Source organism: Camelina sativa, chromosome 6 (genome assembly GCF_030686135.1).
Source record: "Camelina sativa cultivar CO46 ecotype springtype chromosome 6, ASM3068613v1".
Taxonomy (NCBI): Eukaryota; Viridiplantae; Streptophyta; class Magnoliopsida; order Brassicales; family Brassicaceae; genus Camelina; species Camelina sativa.
The window spans coordinates 8,699,225-8,722,811 of NC_141885.1; the positions used below are offsets into that span (position 1 = coordinate 8,699,225).

A 23,587-nucleotide genomic window follows, 5' to 3' on the forward strand; every position below is an offset into this window, starting at 1 on the left:
GTAAAAGTGGTGTTTAAACACTCCAAATTCAACCCGAACTCTTATAATTAGTCAAATGCATTGGATTATTACATATTTTGACCCTAGAAAGAGTAACATAGCTGTTTACTGCTTCAAATCAATGTTTTCTATCGGTTTTAGCATGTTTTCTTGGTTTAAGCTTGTTTTGGGATAAAACGGGTTTAAGTGTTGTCTAAACACTAAAAATTCATCCCGAGCTCTTAGAATTAGTCAAATGCATTGGTAGCATAGCTGTTTACTGCTTCGAATCAATGTTTCTCTCGTTTTTAGCCTGTTTTCTCGGTTTAAGCCTGTTTGGGATAAAACGGGCTTAATTTTTGTCTAAACACTACAAATTCATCCTGAGCTCTTACAATTAGTCAAATGCATTGAATGGTCACACATTCTGACCATAGAAACAGTAACAAAGCTGTTTACTTCTTCGAATCAATGTTTTCTCAGATTTAGCCTGTTTCGGGACAAAATGGGTAAAAGTGGTGTTTAAACACTCCAAATTCAACCCGAACTCTTATAATTAGTCAAATGCATTGGATTGTTACATATTTTGACCCTAGAAAGAGTAACATAGCTGTTACGTCTTCAAATCAATGTTTTCTCTTGGTTTTAGCATGTTTTCTTGGTTTAAGCTTGTTTTGGGATAAAACGGGCTTAAGTGTTGTCTAAACACTCCAAATTCATCCGGAAATCTTACAATTAGTCAAATGCATTGGATTGTCACACATTTTGACCCTAGAAACAGTAACAAAGCTGTTCACTGCTTCGAATCAATGTTTTCTTGGTTTTAGCCTGCTTCGGGACAAAATTATGAACACACACACCCCTGTCCGTACGTCCGTACGTCCGTACGTCTGTACAACTAACACATTGGGCCGTCCGTACCATTTAAGGGCCTTGCAAGTCCAACCCATTGAAGACAGCCTCTAACAGTCACAAGACTTCGAGAACCTCCCCATTTAGCCGTTGGCGGCATTGTGCAAGTGGATGTGCAAGTGGGAAGTCAAAGGAAGAATCACATGTGCTATTAAGGAGATGTCACTTTCAGTGTGTGTATTTGTGCATAGCATCTTAGTAGAATATTCTCTTTGTATATGACTATATTTAGATTGTAACCATGAACTAAATCAAGTAAGAAGGTCTTTTCTTCTTCTACACTTTCTCGCTTACACTCTCTCTCTCTCTCCCACTCGTTTACTCACTTAACTAAACTCAAACTCACTTGTTCTACACTCTCGATCTCCTCATTCTCTTTTGTGTCTAAACTTACATGGTATCAGAGCAACATTGTTCCTAGTTACACACTCATCACAAACTTCCGCTTTATTGTTCCTCTTGTGTTGGTTTCAAAGGCTAAACACTCTTCTCTTTAACCGTTGGGTAATACTATAAACCGGTGGACAAAACTCCATGGAAGGCACCAAGACCTTGATTGTTCCAGTTACTCTCAAAGGGGAGAACTACTTGTTATGGGCAAGAACCACAAAGACGGCACTATGCGGCCGAGGGCTTTGGACCCATATTACCACAAGTGAGGCTCCCAAGGAAGAGCCTACCAAAGACGGCAAAGAAGCGGTCACAAGTGGTGAAGACAAATGGTTTCAAGAAGACCAAAGTGTGCTTGCCATCATCCAAAACTCATTTTGATGCTCCAATACTCGAAGCCTATTCATATTGTGAGACGGCCAAGGATCTATGGGACACATTGCAAAATGTGTTCGGTAACACCACCAATTTGAACCGAGTCTTTGAGATCAAGAGGGCCATTAACAAACTTAGCCAAGAAGACATGGAGTTCACAAAACACTTTGGAAAGTTTCGGTCTCTTTGGGCTGAGCTTGAAATGCTTAGGCCGGCGACGCTTGATCCGGCCATCTTGAACGAGAGGCGCGAGCAAGACAAGGTGTTCGGCCTCCTTCTCACACTGAATCCATCTTACAATGATCTCATAAAACATATCTTGAGGTCCGACAAGCTTCCTAGCCTAGATGAGGTGTGCAGCCAGATACAAAAGGAGCATGGCTCCATGGGGCTATTTGGAAATAAAGGTGAACTTGTAACCGCAAATAAGGTGGAGGCAGCGGCTGCAAACAAAGGATACTACCGACATGATGACAAAAATCCTCCAGTATGTGACCATTGTAAGAAGCCCGGCCACTTCAAGAGCCGCTGCTGGATCCTTCATCCCCACCTTAGAGTCAACCGAGGCATGACCAACCGTGGAGGTCCAAAGGCTCACCAAGCGGCTATAGTGGGGGAAGTGACAAAAACGGACACAAACCACCGAGTTATTGAAGGGAATGGTACTGCACTAGCCTCATCCTCGGAGCTGGTGAAGAGGTCAGACCTGGACGCCCTCATCAAAGCCATCAAGGAGGCCTCCGGTAACTCATTTCTTGCCTTAAAACCGGATAAACCCCTTATAGTAGATTCAGGGGCATCTCATCACATGATTAGTGATCCTAAGCTGATTAGTGACATTGAACCTGCCTTAGGGAATGTGACTATTGCAAATGGTGAAAAAGTACCGGTTAAGGGAATAGGAAACTTAAAATTATTTGATAAAGTATCTAAGGCCTTTTACATGCCTAGTTTCACATCTATCTTGCTATCAGTTAAGAGAGCTACCACTGATTTAAATTGCTATACAACATTTGGTACTAATAAGGTTTATTTTCAGGATATTGAGACAAGTAAAGTTCTTGGCCAAGGAGGATCTAAGGATGATCTCTATGTGCTTGAGGATTTGAACCTATCTTCTTCTTCATCATCTTGTTTTAATTCGGTTATTGTTAAACCTAATGATCCTATTTGGCATGCTAGACTAGGACACCCTCACGTTCGAGCTCTAGAACTTATGTTTCCAAATATTTCTTTCAAAAATGCTGAATGTGAAGCATGTATCCTTGGTAAACATTGCAAATCGGTTTTTTCTAAGTCTTTGACTATTTATGAAAATTGCTTTGATCTTGTTCATTCTGATGTATGGACATCTCCATGCTTATCTAGAGAAAATCAAAAGTATTTTGTTACTTTTATTGATGAAAAGTCTAAGTATACTTGGCTAACCTTGCTCCCTTCTAAGGATAGAGTTCTTGAAGCATTTATTAGTTTCCAAAATTATGTGACTAACCATTATAATGCAAAGATTAAAATATTGAGATCAGATAATGGGGGAGAATACACAAGTCATGCCTTTAAACAACATCTCACCAAATTTGGTATAATTCATCAAACCAGTTGCCCTTACACTCCACAACAAAATGGTGTTGCGGAAAGGAAGAACAGGCACCTAATGGAAGTGGCTCGGTCCATGATGTTTCACACTAATGTCCCAAAACGTTTTTGGAGTGATGCTGTCCTTGCGGCGTGTTATCTCATCAATCGCATACCCACAAGGATTTTACAAGACGTCTCTCCATTTGAGGTATTAAACAAAGAAAAACCTACGTTTGACCACTTAAGAGTATTTGGTTGTACTTGCTTTGTGTTGAGACCAGGTGAATTACGCGACAAACTTGAGGCCAAGAGCACCAAGGCAATGTTCATTGGCTATTCGACAACACAAAAAGGGTATAAGTGCTATGATCATGAAGCCAAAAGGGTCTTAGTATCTCGGGATGTGAAGTTCTTGGAGCATCAAGGATACTACAACAAGAAAAACTGGGACGACCTACGAGACTTGTCAAACCCTCCATCCGATCGGGCAACAAACCTCCGGATCATACTCGAACGGCTAGGCGTCACAAACGATCAGAACGATCGGGACGCCCCTATCTCACCCGAGCCAAACCCACCAAGAGAACCTGAGCCACCTATAGAAAGCAGCTCCAGCGAGTCTAACAATCACCCAACGCCAATGGCCCCATTACATCATGAAGCGACTCCCTCGGAGAATCTTGAGGATGCGGTTCATCCGGACGAGACAAATGAAAACCATGTCAATGAATACGAGGGTGATGACATTGAGGAAGTCATTCCCTTGAGACGCAGCCAAAGACTCAAGTTTCCCCCGTCTAACTGGCAAAACACGCGTGTGTACTACAACAATGCCGCCGTAGCACATCCGATTCAAGCGGTGTGCACGTTGGCTCACTTACCGGTGGAACACCAAGCCTTCCTTGGCCAAATTGATAAGCATTGGATCCCACAAACATATGATGAGGCTAAGGAGCACAAGGTATGGTGTGATGCGGTTCATGCTGAGAGAGTAACTATGGAGAAAAACCACACATGGGATGAAGCCGAGTTACCCAAAGGGAAGAAGGCGGTCACCTCACGATGGATCTTCACCATTAAATACAGGAGTGATGGGGAGATTGAACGCCATAAGGCCGCCTCGTCGCACGTGGGTTTACACAAACGTATGGGGAGGACTATCTTGATACGTTTGCTCCGGTGGCCAAACTACACACAGTTCGAGTAGTTCTATCCTTGGCCACCAACTTGGATTGGGAGCTTTGGCAAATTGACGTTAAGAATGCGTTCTTACAAGGTGAACTAGAGGATGAGGTGTACATGAGGCCACCACCTGGCCTAGAAGACACCATTGGACCTGGGAAAGTCTTTAAGCTCAACAAGGCCATATATGGTTTAAAACAATCTCTAAGAGCATGGTACCACAAACTAAGCACTACATTGATTGGGAGAGGCTTCCGCAAATTAGAAGCTGATCACACCCTCTTCACACTACCAAGTGATAAAGGTATTATAGTCATTCTAGTATATGTTGATGATATCATCATATCTGGAAGTGACAAGGTAGGGATTCAAGACACCAAAGATTTCCTAAAATCAGTATTTGATATTAAAGACCTTGGAGAACTTAAGTATTTCCTTGGGATAGAGGTATGTAGGACTAATGAGGGATTATTCTTATCACAAAGAAAATATGCACTTGATCTCTTAGCTGAAGCAGGAAAACTTGGTTCAAAGGCTGTGACAACACCACTTGAAGAAAACTATAAAGCAGGAGGAAAGGGGGAGCTTGAGGCGGCTCCATTTGAAGATGTCACACGATATCGACGGCTAGTAGGTAAGCTTATATACCTTACTATTACTCGACCTGACATTTGTTTTGCTGTGAACCATGCTAGCCAGCATATGCAAAACCCAACTGTCCATCATTGGAACATGGTGAACCGGATCCTCAAATACATCAAAGGTGCACCTGGACAAGGAATCTGGATGGGACACAATGAGAACACGGAACTAGTAGGATATTGTGATGCTGATTACGCCGACAACCGCGAAGACCGTAGATCAACCACCGGATATTGCACATTCCTAGGAGGCAATCTTGTCACATGGAAAAGCAAGAAACAAAAGGTGGTATCCCTGTCAAGTGCTGAAGCGGAGTATAGGGCCATGAGGAAGCTAACTACAGAATTGATGTGGCTGAAAGCATTATTGAAGGATCTTGGAGTTGAGTCATCAAAACCTATCACAATGCACTGTGACAATGAAGCTGCTATTCACATAGCCACAAACTCGGTGTTTCACGAGAGGACAAAACACATTGAGGTCGATTGTCACAAGGTGCGAGAACAGATTCAGCTTGGTGTCACTCTCCCATGTCACACCAACAGCAAAGAACAACTAGCTGATATCCTTACAAAGGCAGCCAGCCCACAAGTATGTGAGTACATTCACTCCAAACTTGGCCTCAAAGATCTCACTCGGCCATGAGTATCTACACATGACACCTACACTCTTTTTCCCTTGAGTATAGTTTTTCCCAAGAGGTTTTCTATACTAAGGTTTTTAATGAGGTGGGTGTGCATGAGTCCAATCTTGATCAATGCTCATGATCAAGCTTGAGGGGGAGTATGAACACACACACCCCTGTCCGTACGTCCGTACGTCCGTACGTCCGTACAACTAACACATTGGGCCGTCCGTACCATTTAGGGGCCTTGCAAGTCCAACCCATTGAAGACAGCCTCCAACGGTCACAAGACTTCGAGAACCTCCCCATTTAGCCGTTGGCGGCATTGTGCAAGTGGATGTGCAAGTGGGAAGTCAAAGGAAGAATCACATGTGCTATTAAGGAGATGTCACTTTCAGTGTGTGTATTTGTGCATAGCATCTTAGTAGAATATTCTCTTTGTATATGACTATATTTAGATTGTAAACATGAACTAAATCAAGTAAGAAGGTCTTTTCTTCTTCTACACTTTCTCGCTTACACTCTCTCTCTCTCTCCCACTCGTTTACTCACTTAACTAAACACAAACTCACTTGTTCTACACTCTCGATCTCCTCATTCTATTTTGTGTCTAAACTTACAAAAATGGGTAAAAGTGGTGTTTAAACACTCAAAATTCAACCCGAACTCTTATAATTAGTTAAATGCATTGGATTGTTACATATTTTGACCCTAGAAAGAGTAACATAGCTGTTTACTGCTTCAAATCAAAGTTTTCTCTCGGTTTTAGCATGTTTTCTTGGTTTAAGCTTGTTTTGGGATAAAATGGGTTTAATTTTTGTCTAAACACTACAAATCCATCCTCAGCTCTTACAATTAGTAAAATGCATTGAATGGTCACACATTCTGACCATAGAAACAGTAACAAAGCTGTTTACTTCTTCAAATCAATGTTTTCTCAGATTTAGCCTGTTTCGGGACAAAATGGATAAAAGTGGTGTCTAAACACTCCAAATTCAACCCGAACTCTTATAATTAGTCAAATTCATTGGATTGTTACATATTTTGACCCTAGAAAGAGTAATATAGCTGTTTACTGCTTCGAATCAATGTTTTCTCTCGGTTTTAGTCTGTTTTCTCGGTTTAAGCGTGTTTTGGGATAAAACGGGTTTAAGTGGTCTAAACACTCCAACTTCAACCGGAACTCTTACAATTAGTCAAATTCATTGGATTGTCACACATTTTGACCCTAAAAACAGTAACAAAGCTGTTCACTCCTTTGAATCAGTGTTTTTTCGGTTTTAGCCTGTTTCGGCACAAAATGGGTAAAAGTGGTGTTTAAACACTCAAAATTCAACCCGAACTCTTATAATTAGTTAAATGCATTGGATTGTTACATATTTTGACCCTAGAAAGAGTAACATAGCTGTTTACTGCTTCAAATCAAAGTTTTCTCTCGGTTTTAGCATGTTTTCTTGGTTTAAGCTTGTTTTGGGATAAAACGGGTTTAATTTTTGTCTAAACACTACAAATTCATCCTCAGCTCTTACAATTAGTAAAATGCATTGAATGGTCACACATTCTGACCATAGAAACAGTAACAAAGCTGTTTACTTCTTCAAATCAATGTTTTCTCAGATTTAGCCTGTTTCGGGACAAAATGGATAAAAGTGGTGTCTAAACACTCCAAATTCAACCCGAACTCTTATAATTAGTCAAATTCATTGGATTGTTACATATTTTGACCCTAGAAAGAGTAATATAGCTGTTTACTGCTTCGAATCAATGTTTTCTCTCGGTTTTAGCCTGTTTTCTCGGTTTAAGCGTGTTTTGGGATAAAACGGGTTTAAGTGGTCTAAAAACTCCAACTTCAACCGGAACTCTTACAATTAGTCAAATTCATTGGATTGTCACACATTTTGACCCTAGAAACAGTAACAAAGCTGTTCACTCCTTTGAATCAGTGTTTTTTCGGTTTTAGCCTGTTTCGGCACAAAATGGTTAAAAGTGGTGTTTAAACACTCCAAATTCAACCCGAACTCTTATAATTAGTCAAATGCATTGTATTGTTACATATTTTGACCCTAGAAAGAGTAACATAGCTGTTTACTGCTTCAAATCAATGTTTTCTCTCGGTTTTAGCATGTTTTCTTGGTTTAAGCTTGTTTTGGGATAAAACGGGCTTAAGTGTTGTCTAAACACTCCAAATTCATCCGGAACTCTTACAATTAGTCGAATGCATTGCATGGTCACACATTCTGACCGTAGAAACAGTAACAAAGCTGTTTACTTCTTCGAATCAATGTTTTCTCAGATTTAGCCTGTTTCGGGACAAAATGGATAAAAGTGGTGTCTAAACACTCCAAATTCAACCCGAACTCTTATAATTAGTCAAATTCATTCGATTGTTACATATTTTGACCCTAGAAAGAGTAATATAGCTGTTTACTGCTTCGAATCAATGTTTTCTCTCGGTTTTAGCCTGTTTTCTTGGTTTAAACGTGTTTTGGGATAAAACGGGTTTAAGTGTTGTCTAAACACTCCAAATTCATCCAGAACTCTTACAATTAGTCAAATTCGTTGGATTGTTACACAATTTGACCCTAGAAACAGTAACAAAGCTGTTCACTCCTTTGAATCAGTGTTTTTTCGGTTTTAGCCTGTTTCGGGACAAAATGGGTAAAAGTGGTGTTTAAACACTCCAAATTCAACCCGAACTCTTATAATTAGTCAAATGCATTGGATTATTACATATTTTGACCCTAGAAAGAGTAACATAGCTGTTTACTGCTTCAAATCAATGTTTTCTCTCGGTTTTAGCATGTTTTCTTGGTTTAAGCTTGTTTTGGGATAAAACGGGTTTAATTTTTGTCTAAACACTACAAATTCATCCTGAGCTCTTACAATTAGTAAAATGCATTGGTAGCATAGCTGTTTACTGCTTCGAATCAATGTTTCTCTCGGTTTTAGCCTGTTTTCTTGGTTTAAGCCTGTTTGGGATAAAACGGGCTTAATTTTTGTCTAAACACTACAAATTCATCCTGAGCTCTTACAATTAGTCAAATGCATTGAATGATCACACATTCTAACCATAGAAACAGTAACAAAGCTGTTCACTCCTTCGAATCAGTGTTTTTTCGGTTTTAGCCTGTTTCGGAGCAAAATTGGCAAAAATGGTGTTTAAACACTCCAAATTCAACCCGAACTCTTATAATTAGTCAAATGCATTTGATTGTTACATATTTTGACCCTAGAAAGAGTAACATAGCTGTTACTGCTTCAAATCAATGTTTTCTCTCGGTTTTAGCATGTTTTCTTGGTTTAAGCTTGTTTTGGGATAAAACGGGTTTAAGTGTTGTCTAAACACTCCAAATTCATCCGGAACTCTTACAATTAGTCAAATTCATTGGATTAACACACATTTTGACCCTAGAAACAGTAACAAAGCTGTTCACTGCTTCGAATCAGTGTTTTTTTCGGTTTTAGCCTGTTTCGGGACAAAATGGGTAAAAGTAGTGTTTAAACACTCCAAATTCAAACCGAACTCTTATAATTAGTCAAATGCATTGGATTGTTACATATTTTGACCCTAGAAAGAGTAACATAGCTGTTACTTCTTCAAATCAATGTTTTCTCTCGGTTTTAGCATGTTTTCTTGGTTTAAGCTTGTTTTGGGATAAAACGGGCTTAAGTGTTGTCTAAACACTCCAAATTCATCCGGAACTCTTACAATTAGTCAAATGCATTGGATTGTCACACATTTTGACCCTAGAAACAGTAACAAAGCTGTTCACTGCTTCGAATCAATGTTTTCTCGGTTTTAGCCTGTTTCGGGACAAAATGGGTAAAAGTGGTGTTTAAACACTCAAAATTCAACCCGAACTCTTATAATTAGTCAGATGCATTGGATTGTTACATATTTTAACCCTAGAAAGAGTAACATAGCTGTTTACTGCTTCAAATCAAAGTTTTCTCTCGGTTTTAGCATGTTTTCTTGGTTTAAGCTTGTTTGGGGATAAAACGGGTTTAAGTGTTGTCTAAACACTACAAATTCATCCCGAGCTCTTACAATTAGTCAAATGCATTGTTAACATGGCTGTTTACTGCTTCGAATCAAAGTTTCTCTCGGGTTTAGCCTGTTTTCTCGGTTTAAGCATGTTTGGGATAAAACGGGCTTAATTTTTGTCTAAACACTACAAATTCATCCTGAGCTCTTACAATTAGTCAAATGCATTGAATGGTCACACATTCTGACCATAGAAACAGTAACAAAGCTGTTTACTTCTTCGAATCAATGTTTTCTCAGATTTAGCCTGTTTCGGGACAAAATGGGTAAAAGTGGTATCTAAACACTCCAAATTCAACCCGAACTCTGATAATTAGTCAAATTCATTGGATTGTTACATATTTTGACCCCAGAAAGAGTAATATAGCTGTTTACTGCTTCGAATCAATGTTTTCTCAAGGTTTTAGCCTGTTTTCTCGGTTTAAGCGTGTTTTGGGATAAAACGGGTTTAAGTGTTGTCTAAACACTCCAAATTCATCCGGAACTCTTACAGTTAGTCAAATTCATTGGATTGTCACACATTTTGACCCTAGAAACAGTAACAAAGCTGTTCACTCCTTTGAATCAGTGTTTTTTTCGGTTTTAGCCTGTTTCGGGACAAAATGGGTAAAAGTGGTGTTTAAACACTCCAAATTCAACCTGAACTCTTATAATTAGTCAAATGCATTGTATTGTTACATATTTTGACCCTAGAAAGAGTAACATAGCTGTTTACTGCTTCAAATCAATGTTTTCTCTCGGTTTTAGCATGTTTTCTTGGTTTAAGCTTGTTTTGGGATAAAACGGGTTTAAGTGTTGTCTAAACACTACAAATTCATCCCGAGCTCTTAGAATTAGTCAAATGCATTGGTAACATCGCTGTTTACTGCTTCGAATCAATGTTTCTCTCGGTTTTAGCCTGTTTTCGCGGTTTAAGCCTGTTTGGGATAAAACGGGCTTAATTTTTGTCTAAACACTACAATTCACCCTTGTAAATTATAGAAGATCTAAGTCGGAAATATGTGAAGAACCATGTTTAGAGATGGAGTGAAAACGGTGGAAATGTATTGGAGAGAAAGAAAAAAACAATGAGGGGGCTGGATCGATTTATATAGAACATGCTCTAGGTTTAAATGGGTTATGCACAAAGACATAATTGCATCCTCATTCAACCTTGTACAAATCGAATCCTAGGCCACCTCATGCCAGCTCATAAACGGTCACAAAGAAAGGAGACAAAGGTACACTCACTACAAGACAAACTACTTTATAACGCACCTTGACCCGAGCTGTCCTTTAGTCAATATAGCCGTTGGCCCTTTCTTATCTTCTCTTCTCCTTTTATTAACTTAACTTATTACTCAAGTAACTATATTTACTATATAACTATTACTTAGTTAATAATAAATATCTTCTTGTTCAACACTCCCCCTCAAGTTCATACCACAACATTCATTGTGTATGAACTTGGCACTTGCAAGAACAACCTCATTAAAAACCTATGTTTGGAAAACCACATGGGACAAAACCAAACATAGGGAAAAAGAGTATTGTTCCTACAAGTTAGGAAGTCTCTCTCAAGGGTGTGTGAGGTCTACAAGACCAAGTTTGCCATGGATAAATTGGCAAACTTGGTTGCTTGCTGCCTTGGTGAAGATGTCGGCCAATTGGTCCGAACTCTTAGTGTAACAAGGAAGTATTGTACCGTCTTCGATCTTCTCCCTTGTCTTGTGGCAGTCCGTCTCTATGTGCTTGGTCCTCTCGTGGAACACCGGGTTGGTAGCTATATGAATGGCTGCTTGGTTGTCACAATGGAAGGTGATCGGCGTCTTTTGCTCGATCCCAAAGTCCTTAAGTAGAGCCTTCAGCCATGTTAACTCATTGGTGAGCTTCTTCATAGCCTTATACTCCGCCTCAGCACTCGAACAAGACACTACCTTTTGCTTCTTCGTCTTCCAAGTCACAAGATTGCCACCAATGAAAGTGCAAAAGCCGGTTGTGGACTGCCTTGTGTTGCGATCTCCATTGTAATCTGCATCACAATATCCCACAATCTTCGTGCTTGAGTTTCTGCCCATCCATATGCCTTCATGTGTTGAGCCACCTGATTCACAGCGAAAGAGAGATCAGGCCTAGTGTAGGTTAAGTAGATAAGCTTACCTACCAGCCTTCGGTATTGCTCTGGACAGTGGTATGGTGTGTCGTCTTGCTCCCCCTTTCGATTGACCTTATAGCCTTGTTCCAATGGTGTTTCAGCCGGTTTAGCTCCAAGTTTTCCTGTAAGCTTCAAGAGATCGAGGGCATATTTCCTTTGTGAGAGAAACAATCCCTCCTTTGATCTACACACCTCAATCCCTAGAAAGTACTTCAAAACACCCAAGTCTTTAATGTCAAAAGCGGAATGCAAAGTCGACTTAGTAGCTTGGATCCCTTCTTTGTTACTTCCCGAGATAATCAAATCATCAACATAGATCAATACCACCACGATTCCTTGACTATCTTGCTTAGTAAACAAAGTATGATCCGAATGTGACCTCTTGAAGCCATTAGCCAAGAGTGTAGAACTTAGCTTGTGATACCAAGCTCTTGGGGACTGTTTAAGACCATAGATCGCTTTACGAAGCCTCAAGACTTTTCCCGGAGCAACCATGTCTTCTAAGCCCGGAGGAGGTGCCATATAGACTTCTTCTTCTAACTCCCCCTGAAGGAAAGCATTCTTGACGTCCATTTGCCACAACTCCCAATCCAAATTAACAGCCAAAGACAAAACAACCTTCACCGTGTGTTGTTTGGCTACCGGAGCAAATGTTTCCCTATAGTCATCCCCATAGGTTTGTGTAAACCCTCTTGCAACCAGCCTAGCCTTATACCTCTCAATCTCACCATCACTCTTGTATTTGATAGTGAAGACCCACTTTGAGCTAACACACTTCTTTCCCTTTGGGAGCTCTTCTTCATCCCATGTATGATTCCGAACCATAGCTTGTACTTCATTATCTACAGCATTAGTCCATTCCTCCCTCTCCTTAGCCTCTTCATAGCTTTGTGGTATTGATTCTTTATCCAACTTGCTAATAAAGGCTTGATGGTCTTCGGGTAAGAGGGCAATCAAACATGTAGCTTGTATTGGATGAGCCACTGCTTGGCAATTGTAATAGACTCTAGTATTCTTCCAATTAGAAGGGGATTTCTTCTCTCTTGTACTCTTTCTTGGATTTTCCCTAGTGTAGACCGGATCTGGTGTGACTTGTGGTGCTTGATAGGTATCATCATCGCTTGGAGACTCAACAATAACTTCTCCTTCACTAGACTGACCCTTCTCTACCACTTCTTCACTAGACTCCTCTCTCCTAACACTTTCTTGGTGATCATCCAAAAGATTCTGAGGTGCATTGTTCTCACTTTCTCTGACTTCATTCAAATCCTCATTTGGTGGTGGTGAAGCTTCCTTTTCTGCCTGAGGAGAGCTTGCATTTCCCAAATGCTCCAGAATGCGTCTAAGGCTCGCGGCTCGATCTGAGGTCGAGTTAGGTAGGTCTTTCACACTTTCCCAACTCTTTTCCCCAAAATATGCCTTGTCTTCCATAAACTTGACATCCCTTGATACATAATATCGGTTGGTGACTGGATCAAAACAGTTGTAGCCTCTCTGAGTTGTGGAATATCCAATGAATACACACTTATTACTCTTAGGCTCCAGCTTGTTCCTTAAGTCACCTGGGACAAATACAAAACAAAGGCTTCCAAATACTTTTAAATGATCAAGGATTCGATTTGTTTAGTATTTGGAAAGGAGATTTGTCATCAAGGATACGGATTGGTGTTCGATTGATGAGATAGCATGCAATCATCACTACATCTCCCCAAAAGCGTTTAGGCATATGCTTCTAAAACAACATAGCTCTTGCCACTTCCATTAAATGCCTATTCTTTCTCTCAGCAACTCCATTTTGTTGAAGGTTGTATGGGCAGCTGGTTTGGTGAAGAATTCTGCATTTATCCAAGTGTTCTTTAAGCTTGTTGCTTGTATATTCACCTCCATTATCTGTTCTAAGAATCTTAATCTTTGCATCAAAATAATTAGTCACATAGTTTTGGAAGTTTATGAATGCATCATAGACTCTATCCTTAGATGGCATCAAAGTTACCCAAGTATACTTAGATTTCTCATCTATGAATGTGACAAAATACTTATGGTTATCTCTAGATGCACAAGGTGAAGACCAAACATCAGAATGCACAAGATCAAAGCAATTTTCATAAATCGCACTAGATTTAGGAAAAACAGCTTTGCAATGTTTGCCTAGAATGCATGCTTCACAATTTGAGCAATCATAAGAAAAACCAGGCATTAATAAACTTAAAGCTCGAGAATGTGGATGGCCAAGTCTCTCATGCCACAATACAACCGAAGTCTTAACAGAGTTTGCACAGATAGAAGAAACATTATTCTTAGAAACAGAATTTAAAGAGATGTCTTGAAACACATATAAGTCATCCTTGGTGCTTCCTTGCCCAAACACTTTTCCACTCTCAATATCCTGCAACTTCACGTCATTAGGACTAAAAATAGCTAAACAATTCAAGTCCTTAGTCGTTTTCTTAAAAGAAAGAAGATTTGAAGTGAACTTAGGCATATAGAAAGCACTAGATTTCTTATCAAACAGATTAATGCAACCTACACCCTCTATTGGCACGTTATGACCATTTGCAACCTTAACATTCCCTAAAGCCGGTTTAATGTTCTCTAACAACTTAGGATTACTAATCATATGGTGAGAAGCTCCTGAGTCCAAAACTAATGAATTCAAATCACTAGAATTAGAAGTAAAGAGAGAGATACCGCCGGGATGTAATTTGGACGCAATGGATTGAAGGAGGCTCTCTAGATCAGCTTTGTTCATCACAATGGTCTCTTGAGAGGTGGAAGCCGAGTTCTTGTCTTGTGTAGCTTGTAACGCCTTCTCATGATGACCATATTGTACAATAGCTCTTTCGCCATTCTCGGAACCTTCACTTGCATCTGCCATGTTCGCCTTGGCCTTGTCCTTTTTGAACTTGTCCGGATTCAAATGAGGGTGAAGTATCCAGCATTTATCCTTGAGATGGCCCTTCTTCTCACAGTGTTCGCAAACCAATGTCTTCTTGTCTCCTTGCTTCACAAAGCCCACTTTGTTAGCCGTTGGTAGACTCGCATTCTTGTTGCCAAACAACTCATGAGTGCCATACTCCTTTTGTATCTTAGCACATGCTTGCTCGAGAGTAGGGCTCTTGTCTTCCCTCAGGATGTGTTGGATTACATCCGTATAGCTTTGGTTTAGTGACAGCAACAACCCGAACACGCGATCTTGCTCTCTACGCTCCTTGAGTGTCTTCGCATCAGTGGTGAAAGGCCTTAACATCTCTAGCTCAGCAACCAAAGACCTATACTTCCCAAAGTGAGTGTTGAAATCACTCTCTTCTTGGCTCAGACTACCGAGAGCTTTCTTAAGACCATAAACCCGAGTCAAGTTGGACTCGTTGCCAAACAGGCTTGTAAGAGTATCCCAAAGCTCCTTAGAAGTCTCACAGTATGAGTAACCTTCTAGTATAGACGCTTCTAGAGAGCAATGAAGGGCGCTAAGAACATTCAGATCAAACTGCTTCCAAGTGCCTTCTTCCAAGCTCGAATCACTCGCCTTTAGCTCCTCGTAAGTGGACTCAATGTGCTTTGTGAGCTTTCTCCCTCCTAGCACATTCAAAGTGGTCCACTTCCACAAAAGGAAGTTATTCCCATTCAGAGTAACCGGAAATTTCAAGTCTTTGAAGGTGTCATTCACCTTACCACCATAAACCGTAACGGACATCTTCTTCGATTAAGTGAAGCTCTAATCTTGACTTTGAACCGTTCAAAACTCAGAAATAGACCCCTCAATCGAAACGCAACTAACCCTCAGTGTCTATTCTACCAAACCCCTGAACCTTAACCTGATTCCGTAAGCTAAGAATACCGATAAGAGAAGATAAAGACCAGACCTTTGAATAACACTACCCAAGTTCTGATTAGCTTCAGCTCCTTAGATCTTTCTCGATATTTCTACTTAAACCCACTAAGAAGCAGCTTTAGAAACCTAAAAGACTCAAGCTTTAAACCAGAAAAGACCTTTCACAGATTAGTCGCAAGATGAAAGCTTTTACGAAACGAACCAGTAACGATCGAACCAGAGAAAAGAATCGGACAGAGAAGAAGAATCGAACGAGAACGAGAAATAAGACTTAATAATCGAGAGTTGCTCTGATACCATGTAAATTATAGAAGATCTAAGTCGGAAATATGTGAAGAACCATGTTTAGAGATGGAGTGAAAACGATGGAAATGTATTGGAGAGAAAGAAAAAAACAATGAGGAGGCTGGATCGATTTATATAGAACATGCTCTAGGTTTAAATGGGTTATGCACAAAGACATAATTGCATCCTCATTCAACCTTGTACAAATCGAATCCTAGGCCACCTCATGCCAGCTCATAAACGGTCACAAAGAAATGAGACAAAGGTACACTCACTACAAGACAAACTACTTTATAACGCGCCTTGACCCGAGCTGTCCTTTAGTCAATATAGCCGTTGGCCCTTTCTTATCTTCTCTTCTCCTTTTATTAACTTAATTTATTACTCAAGTAACTATATTTACTATATAACTATTACTTAGTTAATAGTAAATATCTTCTTGTTCAACAACCCTGAGCTCTTACAATTAGTCAAATGCATTGAATGGTCACACATTCTGACCATAGAAACAGTAACAAAGCTGTTTACTTCTTCGAATTAATGTTTTCTCAGATTTAGCCTGTTTCGGGACAAAATGGGTAAAAGTGGTGTCTAAACACTCCAAATTCAACCCGAACTCTTATAATTAGTTAAATTCATTGGATTGTTACATATTTTGACCCTAGAAAGAGTAATATAGCTGTTTACTGCTTCGAATCAATGTTTCTCTCGGTTTTAGCCTGTTTTCTCGGTTTAAGCATGTTTTGGGATAAAACGGGTTTAAGTGTTGTCTAAACACTCCAAATTCATCCGGAACTCTTACAATTAGTCAAATTCATTGGATTGTCACACATTTTGACCCTAGAAACAGTAACAAAGCTGTTCACTCTTTTGAATCAGTGTTTTTTTGGTTTTAGCCTGTTTCGGGACAAAATGGGTAAAAGTGGTGTTTAAACACTCCAAATTCAACCCGAACTCTTATAATTAGTCAAATGCATTGGATTGTTACATATTTTGACCCTAGAAAGAGTAACATAGCTGTTTACTGCTTCAAATCAATGTTTTCTCTCGGTTTTAGCATGTTTTCTCGGTTTAAGCTTGTTTTGGGATAAAACGGGCTTAAGTGTTGTCTAGACACTCCAAATTCATCCGGAACTCTTACAATTAGTCAAATGCATTGGATTGTCACACATTTTGACCCTAGAAACAGTAACAAAGCTGTTCACTGCTTCGAATCAATGTTTTCTCGGTTTTAGCCTGTTTCGGGACAAAATGGGTAAAAGTGGTGTTTAAACACTCCAAATTCAACCCGAACTCTTATAATTAGTCAAATGCATTGGATTGTTACATATTTTGACCCTAGAAAGAGTAACATAGCAGTTTACTACTTCAAATCAAAGTTTTCTCTCGGTTTTAGCATGTTTTCTTGGTTTAAGCTTGTTTTGGGATAAAACGGGTTTAAGTGTTGTCTAAACACTAAAAATTCATCCCGAGCTCTTACAATTAGTCAAATGCATTGTTAACATAGCTGTTTACTGCTTCGAATCAATGTTTCTCTCGGTTTTAGCCTGTTTTCTCGGTTTAAGCGTGTTTTGGGATAAAACGGGTTTAAGTGTTGTCTAAACACTCCAAATTCATCCGGAACTCTTAAAATTAGTCAAATTCATTGGATTGTCACACATTTTGACCCTAGAAACAGTAACAAAGCTGTTCACTGCCTCGAATCAATGTTTTCTCGGTTTTAGCCTGTTTCGGGACAAACTGGGTAAAAGTGGTGTTTAAACACTCCAAATTCAACCCGAACTCTTATAATTAGTCAAATGCATTGGATTGTTACATATTTTGACCCTAGAAAGTGTAACATAGCTGTTTACTGCTTCAAATCAATGTTTTCTCTCGGTTTTAGCATGTTTTCTTGGTTTAAGCTTGTTTTGGGATAAAACGGGTTTAAGTGTTGTCTAAACACTACAAATTCATCCCGAACTTTTAGAATTAGTCAAATGCATTGGTAACATAGCTGTTTACTGCTTCGAATCAATGTTTCTCCCGATTTTAGCCTGTTTTCTCGGTTTAAGCCTGTTTGGGATAAAACAAGCTTAATTTTTGTCTAAACACTACAAATTCATCCTGAGCTCTTACAATTAGTCAAATGCATTGAATGATCACACATTCTCACCATAGAAACAGTAACAAAGCTGTTTACTTCTTCGAATCAATGTTTTCTCAGATTTAGCCTGTTTCGGGACAAAATGGGTAAATGTGGTGTCTAAACACTCCAAATTCAACCCGAACTCTTATAATTAGTCAAATGCATTGGATTGTTACATATTTTGACCCTAGGAAGAGTAACATAGCTGTTTACTGCTTCGAATCAATGTTTCCTCTCGGTTTTAGCATGTTTTCTAGGTTTAAGCTTGTTTTGGGATAAAACGGGCTTAAGTGTTGTCTAAACACTCCAAATTCATCCGGAACTCTTACAATTAGTCAAATGCATTGGATTGTCACACATTTTGACCCTAGAAACAGTAACAAAGCTGTTCACTGCTTCGAATCAATGTTTTCTCGGTTTTAGCCTGTTTCGGGACAAAATGGGTAAAAGTGGTGTTTAAACACTCCAAATTCAACCCGAACTCTTATAATTAGTCAAATGCATTGGATTGTTACATATTTTGACCCTAGAAAGAGTAACATAGCTGTTTACTGCTTCAAATCAATGTTTTCTCTTGGTTTTAGCATGTTTTCTTGGTTTAAGCTTGTTTTGGGATAAAACGGTCTTAAGTGTTGTCTAAACACTCCAAATTCATCCGGAACTCTTACAATTAGTCAAATGCATTGGATTGTCACACCTTTTGACCCTAGAAACAGTAACAAAGCTGTTCACTGCTTCGAATCAATGTTTTCTCGGTTTTAGCCTGTTTCGGGACAAAATGGGTAAAAGTGGTGTTTAAACACTCCAAATTCAACCCGAACTCTTATAATTAGTCAAATGCATTGGATTGTTACATATTTTGACCCTAGAAAGAGTAACATAGCTGTTTACTACTTCAAATCAAAGTTTTCTCTCGGTTTTAGCATGTTTTCTTGGTTTAAGCTTGTTTTGGGATAAATCGGGTTTAAGTGTTGTCTAAACACTACAAATTCATCCCGAGCTCTTACAATTAGTCAAATGCATTGTTAACATAGCTGTTTACTGCTTCGAATCAATGTTTCTCTCGGTTTTAGCCTGTTTTCTCGGTTTCAGCGTGTTTTGGGATAAAACGGGTTTAAGTGTTGTCTAAACACTCCAAATTCATCCGGAACTCTTACAATTAGTCAAATTCATTGGATTGTCACACATTTTGACCCTAGAAACAGTAACAAAGCTGTTCACTGCTTCGAATCAATGTTTTCTCGGTTTTAGCCTGTTTCGGGACAAACTGGGTAAAAGTGGTGTTTAAACACTCCAAATTCAACCCGAACTCTTATAATTAGTAAAATGCATTGGATTGTTACATATTTTGACCCTAGAAAGAGTAACATAGCTGTTTACTGCTTCAAATCAATGTTTTTTCTCGGTTTTAGCATGTTTTCTTGGTTTAAGCTTGTTTTGGGATAAAACGGGTTTAAGTGTTGTCTAAACACTACAAATTCATCCCGAACTTTTAGAATTAGTCAAATGCATTGGTAACATAGCTGTTTACTGCTTCGAATCAATGTTTCTCTCGATTTTAGCCTGTTTTCTCGGTTTAAGCCTGTTTGGGATAAAACGAGCTAAATTTTTGTCTAAACACTACAAATTCATCATGAGCTCTTACAATTAGTCAAATGCATTGAATGATCACACATTCTGACCATAGAAACAGTAACAAAGCTGTTTACTTCTTCGAATCAATGTTTTCTCAGATTTAGCCTGTTTCGGGACAAAATGGGTAAATGTGGTGTCTAAACACTCCAAATTCAACCCGAACTCTTATAATTAGTCAAATGCATTGGATTGTTACATATTTTGACCCTAGGAAGAGTAACATAGCTGTTTACTGCTTCGAATCAATGTTTTCTCTCGGTTTTAGCATGTTTTCTAGGTTTAAGCTTGTTTTGGGATAAAACAGGCTTAAGTGTTGTCTAAACACTCCAAATTCATCCGGAACTCTTACAATTAGTCAAATGCATTGGATTGTCACACATTTTGACCCTAGAAACAGTAACAAAGCTGTTCACTGCTTCGAATCAATGTTTTCTCGGTTTTAGCCTGTTTCGGGACAAAATGGGTAAAAGTGGTGTTTAAACACTCCAAATTCAACCCGAACTCTTATAATTAGTCAAATGCATTGGATTGTTACATATTTTGACCCTAGGAAGAGTAACATAGCTGTTTACTGCTTCGAATCAATGTTTTCTCTCGGTTTTAGCATGTTTTCTAGGTTTAAGCTTGTTTTGGGATAAAACGGGCTTAAGTGTTGTCTAAAAACTCCAAATTCTTCCGGAACTCTTACAATTAGTCAAATGCATTGGATTGTCACACATTTTGACTTAGAAACAGTAACAAAGCTGTTCACTGCTTCGAATCAATGTTTTCTCGGTTTTAGCCTGTTTTGGGACAAAATAGGTAAAAGTGGTGTTTAAACACTCCAAATTCAACCCGAACTCTTATAATTAGTCAAATGCATTGTATTGTTATATATTTTGACCCTAGAAAGAGTAACATAGCTGTTTACTGCTTCAAATCAATGTTTTCTCTCGGTTTTAGCATGTTTTCTTGGTTTAAGCTTGTTTTGGGATAAAACGGGTTTAAGTGTTGTCTAAACACTACAAATTCATCCCGAGCTCTTAGAATTAGTCAAATGCATTGTTAACATAGCTGTTTACTGCTTCGAATCAATGTTTCTCTCGGTTTTAGCCTGTTATCTCGGTTTAAGCGTGTTTTGGGATAAAACGGGTTTAAGTGTTGTCTAAACACTCCAAATTCATCCGGAACTCTTACAATTAGTCAAATTCATTGGATTGTCACACATTTTGACCCTAGAAACAGTAACAAAGCTGTTCACTCTTTTGAATCAGTGTTTTTTTGGTTTTAGCCTGTTTTGGGACAAAATGGGTAAAAGTGGTGTTTAAACACTCCAAATTCAACCCGAACTCTTATAATTAGTCAAATGCATTGGATTGTTACATATTTTGACCCTAGAAAGAGTAACATAGCTGTTTACTGCTTCAAATCAATGTTTTCTCTCGGTTTTAGCATGTTTTCTTGGTTTAAGCTTGTTTTGGGATAAAACGGGCTTAAGTGTTGTCTAGACACTCCAAATTCATCCGGAACTCTTACAGTTAGTCAAATTCATTGGATTGTCACACATTTTGACACTAGAAACAGTAACAAAGCTGTTCACTGCTTCGAATCAATGGTTTCTCGGTTTTAGCCTGTTTCGGGACAAACTGGGTAAAAGTGGTGTTTAAACACTCCAAATTCAACCCGAACTCTTATAATTAGTAAAATGCGTTGGATTGTTACATATTTTGACCCTAGAAAGAGTAACATAGCTGTTTACTGCTTCAAATCAATGTTTTCTCAGATTTAGCCTGTTTCGGGACAAAATGGGTAAATGTGGTGTCTAAACACTCCAAATTCAACCCGAACTCTTATAATTAGTCAAATGCATTGGATTGTTACATATTTTGACCCTAGGAAGAGTAACATAGCTGTTTACTGCTTCGAATCAATGTTTCCTCTCGGTTTTAGCATGTTTTCTAGGTTTAAGCTTGTTTTGGGATAAAACGGGCTTAAGTGTTGTCTAAACACTCCAAATTCATCCGGAACTCTTACAATTAGTCAAATGCATTGGATTGTCACACATTTTGACCCTAGAAACAGTAACAAAGCTGTTCACTGCTTCGAATCAATGTTTTCTCGGTTTTAGCCTGTTTCGGGACAAAATGGGTAAAAGTGGTGTTTAAACACTCCAAATTCAACCGAACTCTTATAATTAGTCAAATGCATTGGATTGTTACATATTTTGACCCTAGAAAGAGTAACATAGCTGTTTACTGCTTCAAATCAATGTTTTCTCTCGGTTTTAGCATGTTTTCTTGGTTTAAGCTTGTTTTGGGATAAAACGGTCTTAAGTGTTGTCTAAACACTCCAAATTCATCCGGAACTCTTACAATTAGTCAAATTCATTGGATTGTCACACATTTTGACCCTAGAAACAGTAACAAAGCTGTTCACTCTTTTGAATCATTGTTTTTTTGGTTTTAGCTTGTTTCGGGACAAAATGGGTAAAAGTGGTGTTTAAACACTCCAAATTCAACCCGAACTCTTATAATTAGTCAAATGCATTGGATTGTTACATATTTTGACCCTAGAAAGAGTAACATAGCTGTTTACTGCTTCAAATCAATGTTTTCTCTCGGTTTTAGTATGTTTTCTTGGTTTAAGCTTGTTTTGGGATAAAACGGGCTTAAGTGTTGTCTAGACACTCCAAATTCATCCGGAACTCTTACAATTAGTCAAATGCCTTGGATTGTCACACATTTTGACCCTAGAAACAGTAACAAAGCTGTTCACTGCTTCGAATCAATGTTTTCTCGGTTTTAGCCTGTTTCGGGACAAAATGGGTAAAAGTGGTGTTTAAACACTCCAAATTCAACCCGAACTCTTATAATTAGTCAAATGCATTGGATTGTTACATATTTTGACCCTAGAAAGAGTAACATAGCTGTTTACTACTTCAAATCAAAGTTTTCTCTCGGTTTTAGCATGTTATCTCGGTTTAAGCGTGTTTTGGGATAAAACGGGTTTAAGTGTTGTCTAAACACTCCAAATTCATCCGGAACTCTTACAATTAGTCAAATTCATTGGATTGTCACACATTTTGACCCTAGAAACAGTAACAAAGCTGTTCACTCTTTTGAATCAGTGTTTTTTTGGTTTTAGCCTGTTTTGGGACAAAATGGGTAAAAGTGGTGTTTAAACACTCCAAATTCAACCCGAACTCTTATAATTAGTCAAATGCATTGGATTGTTACATATTTTGACCCTAGAAAGAGTAACATAGCTGTTTACTGCTTCAAATCAATGTTTTCTCTCGGTTTTAGCATGTTTTCTTGGTTTAAGCTTGTTTTGGGATAAAACGGGCTTAAGTGTTGTCTAGACACTCCAAATTCATCCGGAACTCTTACAGTTAGTCAAATTCATTGGATTGTCACACATTTTGACACTAGAAACAGTAACAAAGCTGTTCACTGCTTCGAATCAATGGTTTCTCGGTTTTAGCCTGTTTCGGGACAAACTGGGTAAAAGTGGTGTTTAAACACTCCAAATTCAACCCGAACTCTTATAATTAGTAAAATGCGTTGGATTGTTACATATTTTGACCCTAGAAAGAGTAACATAGCTGTTTACTGCTTCAAATCAATGTTTTCTCAGATTTAGCCTGTTTCGGGACAAAATGGGTAAATGTGGTGTCTAAACACTCCACATTCAACCCGAACTCTTATAATTAGTCAAATGCATTGGATTGTTACATATTTTGACCCTAGGAAGAGTAACATAGCTGTTTACTGCTTCGAATCAATGTTTCCTCTCGGTTTTAGCATGTTTTCTAGGTTTAAGCTTGTTTTGGGATAAAACGGGCTTAAGTGTTGTCTAAACACTCCAAA

At 38.8% G+C, this 23,587-nt stretch overlaps 2 protein-coding genes across 2 annotated transcripts; one reads left to right on the top strand and one right to left on the bottom strand.

Moving 5' to 3' along the window:
- The first annotated feature begins 2,041 nt into the window (after nt 1-2,041).
- LOC147942394 (uncharacterized) lies at nt 2,042-11,566 on the top strand. The gene is made up of 6 exons (XM_087456044.1): nt 2,042-2,672; nt 3,516-4,379; nt 4,433-4,578; nt 4,777-5,042; nt 5,112-5,470; nt 11,445-11,566. The coding sequence occupies exons 1-6, from the start codon at nt 2,042-2,044 to the stop codon at nt 11,564-11,566; spliced, it is 2,388 nt and encodes a 795-aa protein (XP_087312170.1).
- A 2,478-nt stretch (nt 11,567-14,044) lies between these two features.
- Nucleotides 14,045-16,146, bottom strand: LOC147942395 (uncharacterized). Its single transcript, XM_087454050.1, has 2 exons — nt 14,551-16,146; nt 14,045-14,248 (listed from the first exon to the last, which is right to left on the bottom strand). The coding sequence occupies exons 1-2, from the start codon at nt 15,551-15,553 to the stop codon at nt 14,241-14,243; spliced, it is 1,011 nt and encodes a 336-aa protein (XP_087310176.1). The 5' UTR covers nt 15,554-16,146; the 3' UTR covers nt 14,045-14,240.
- Nucleotides 16,147-23,587: the final 7,441 nt, after the last annotated feature.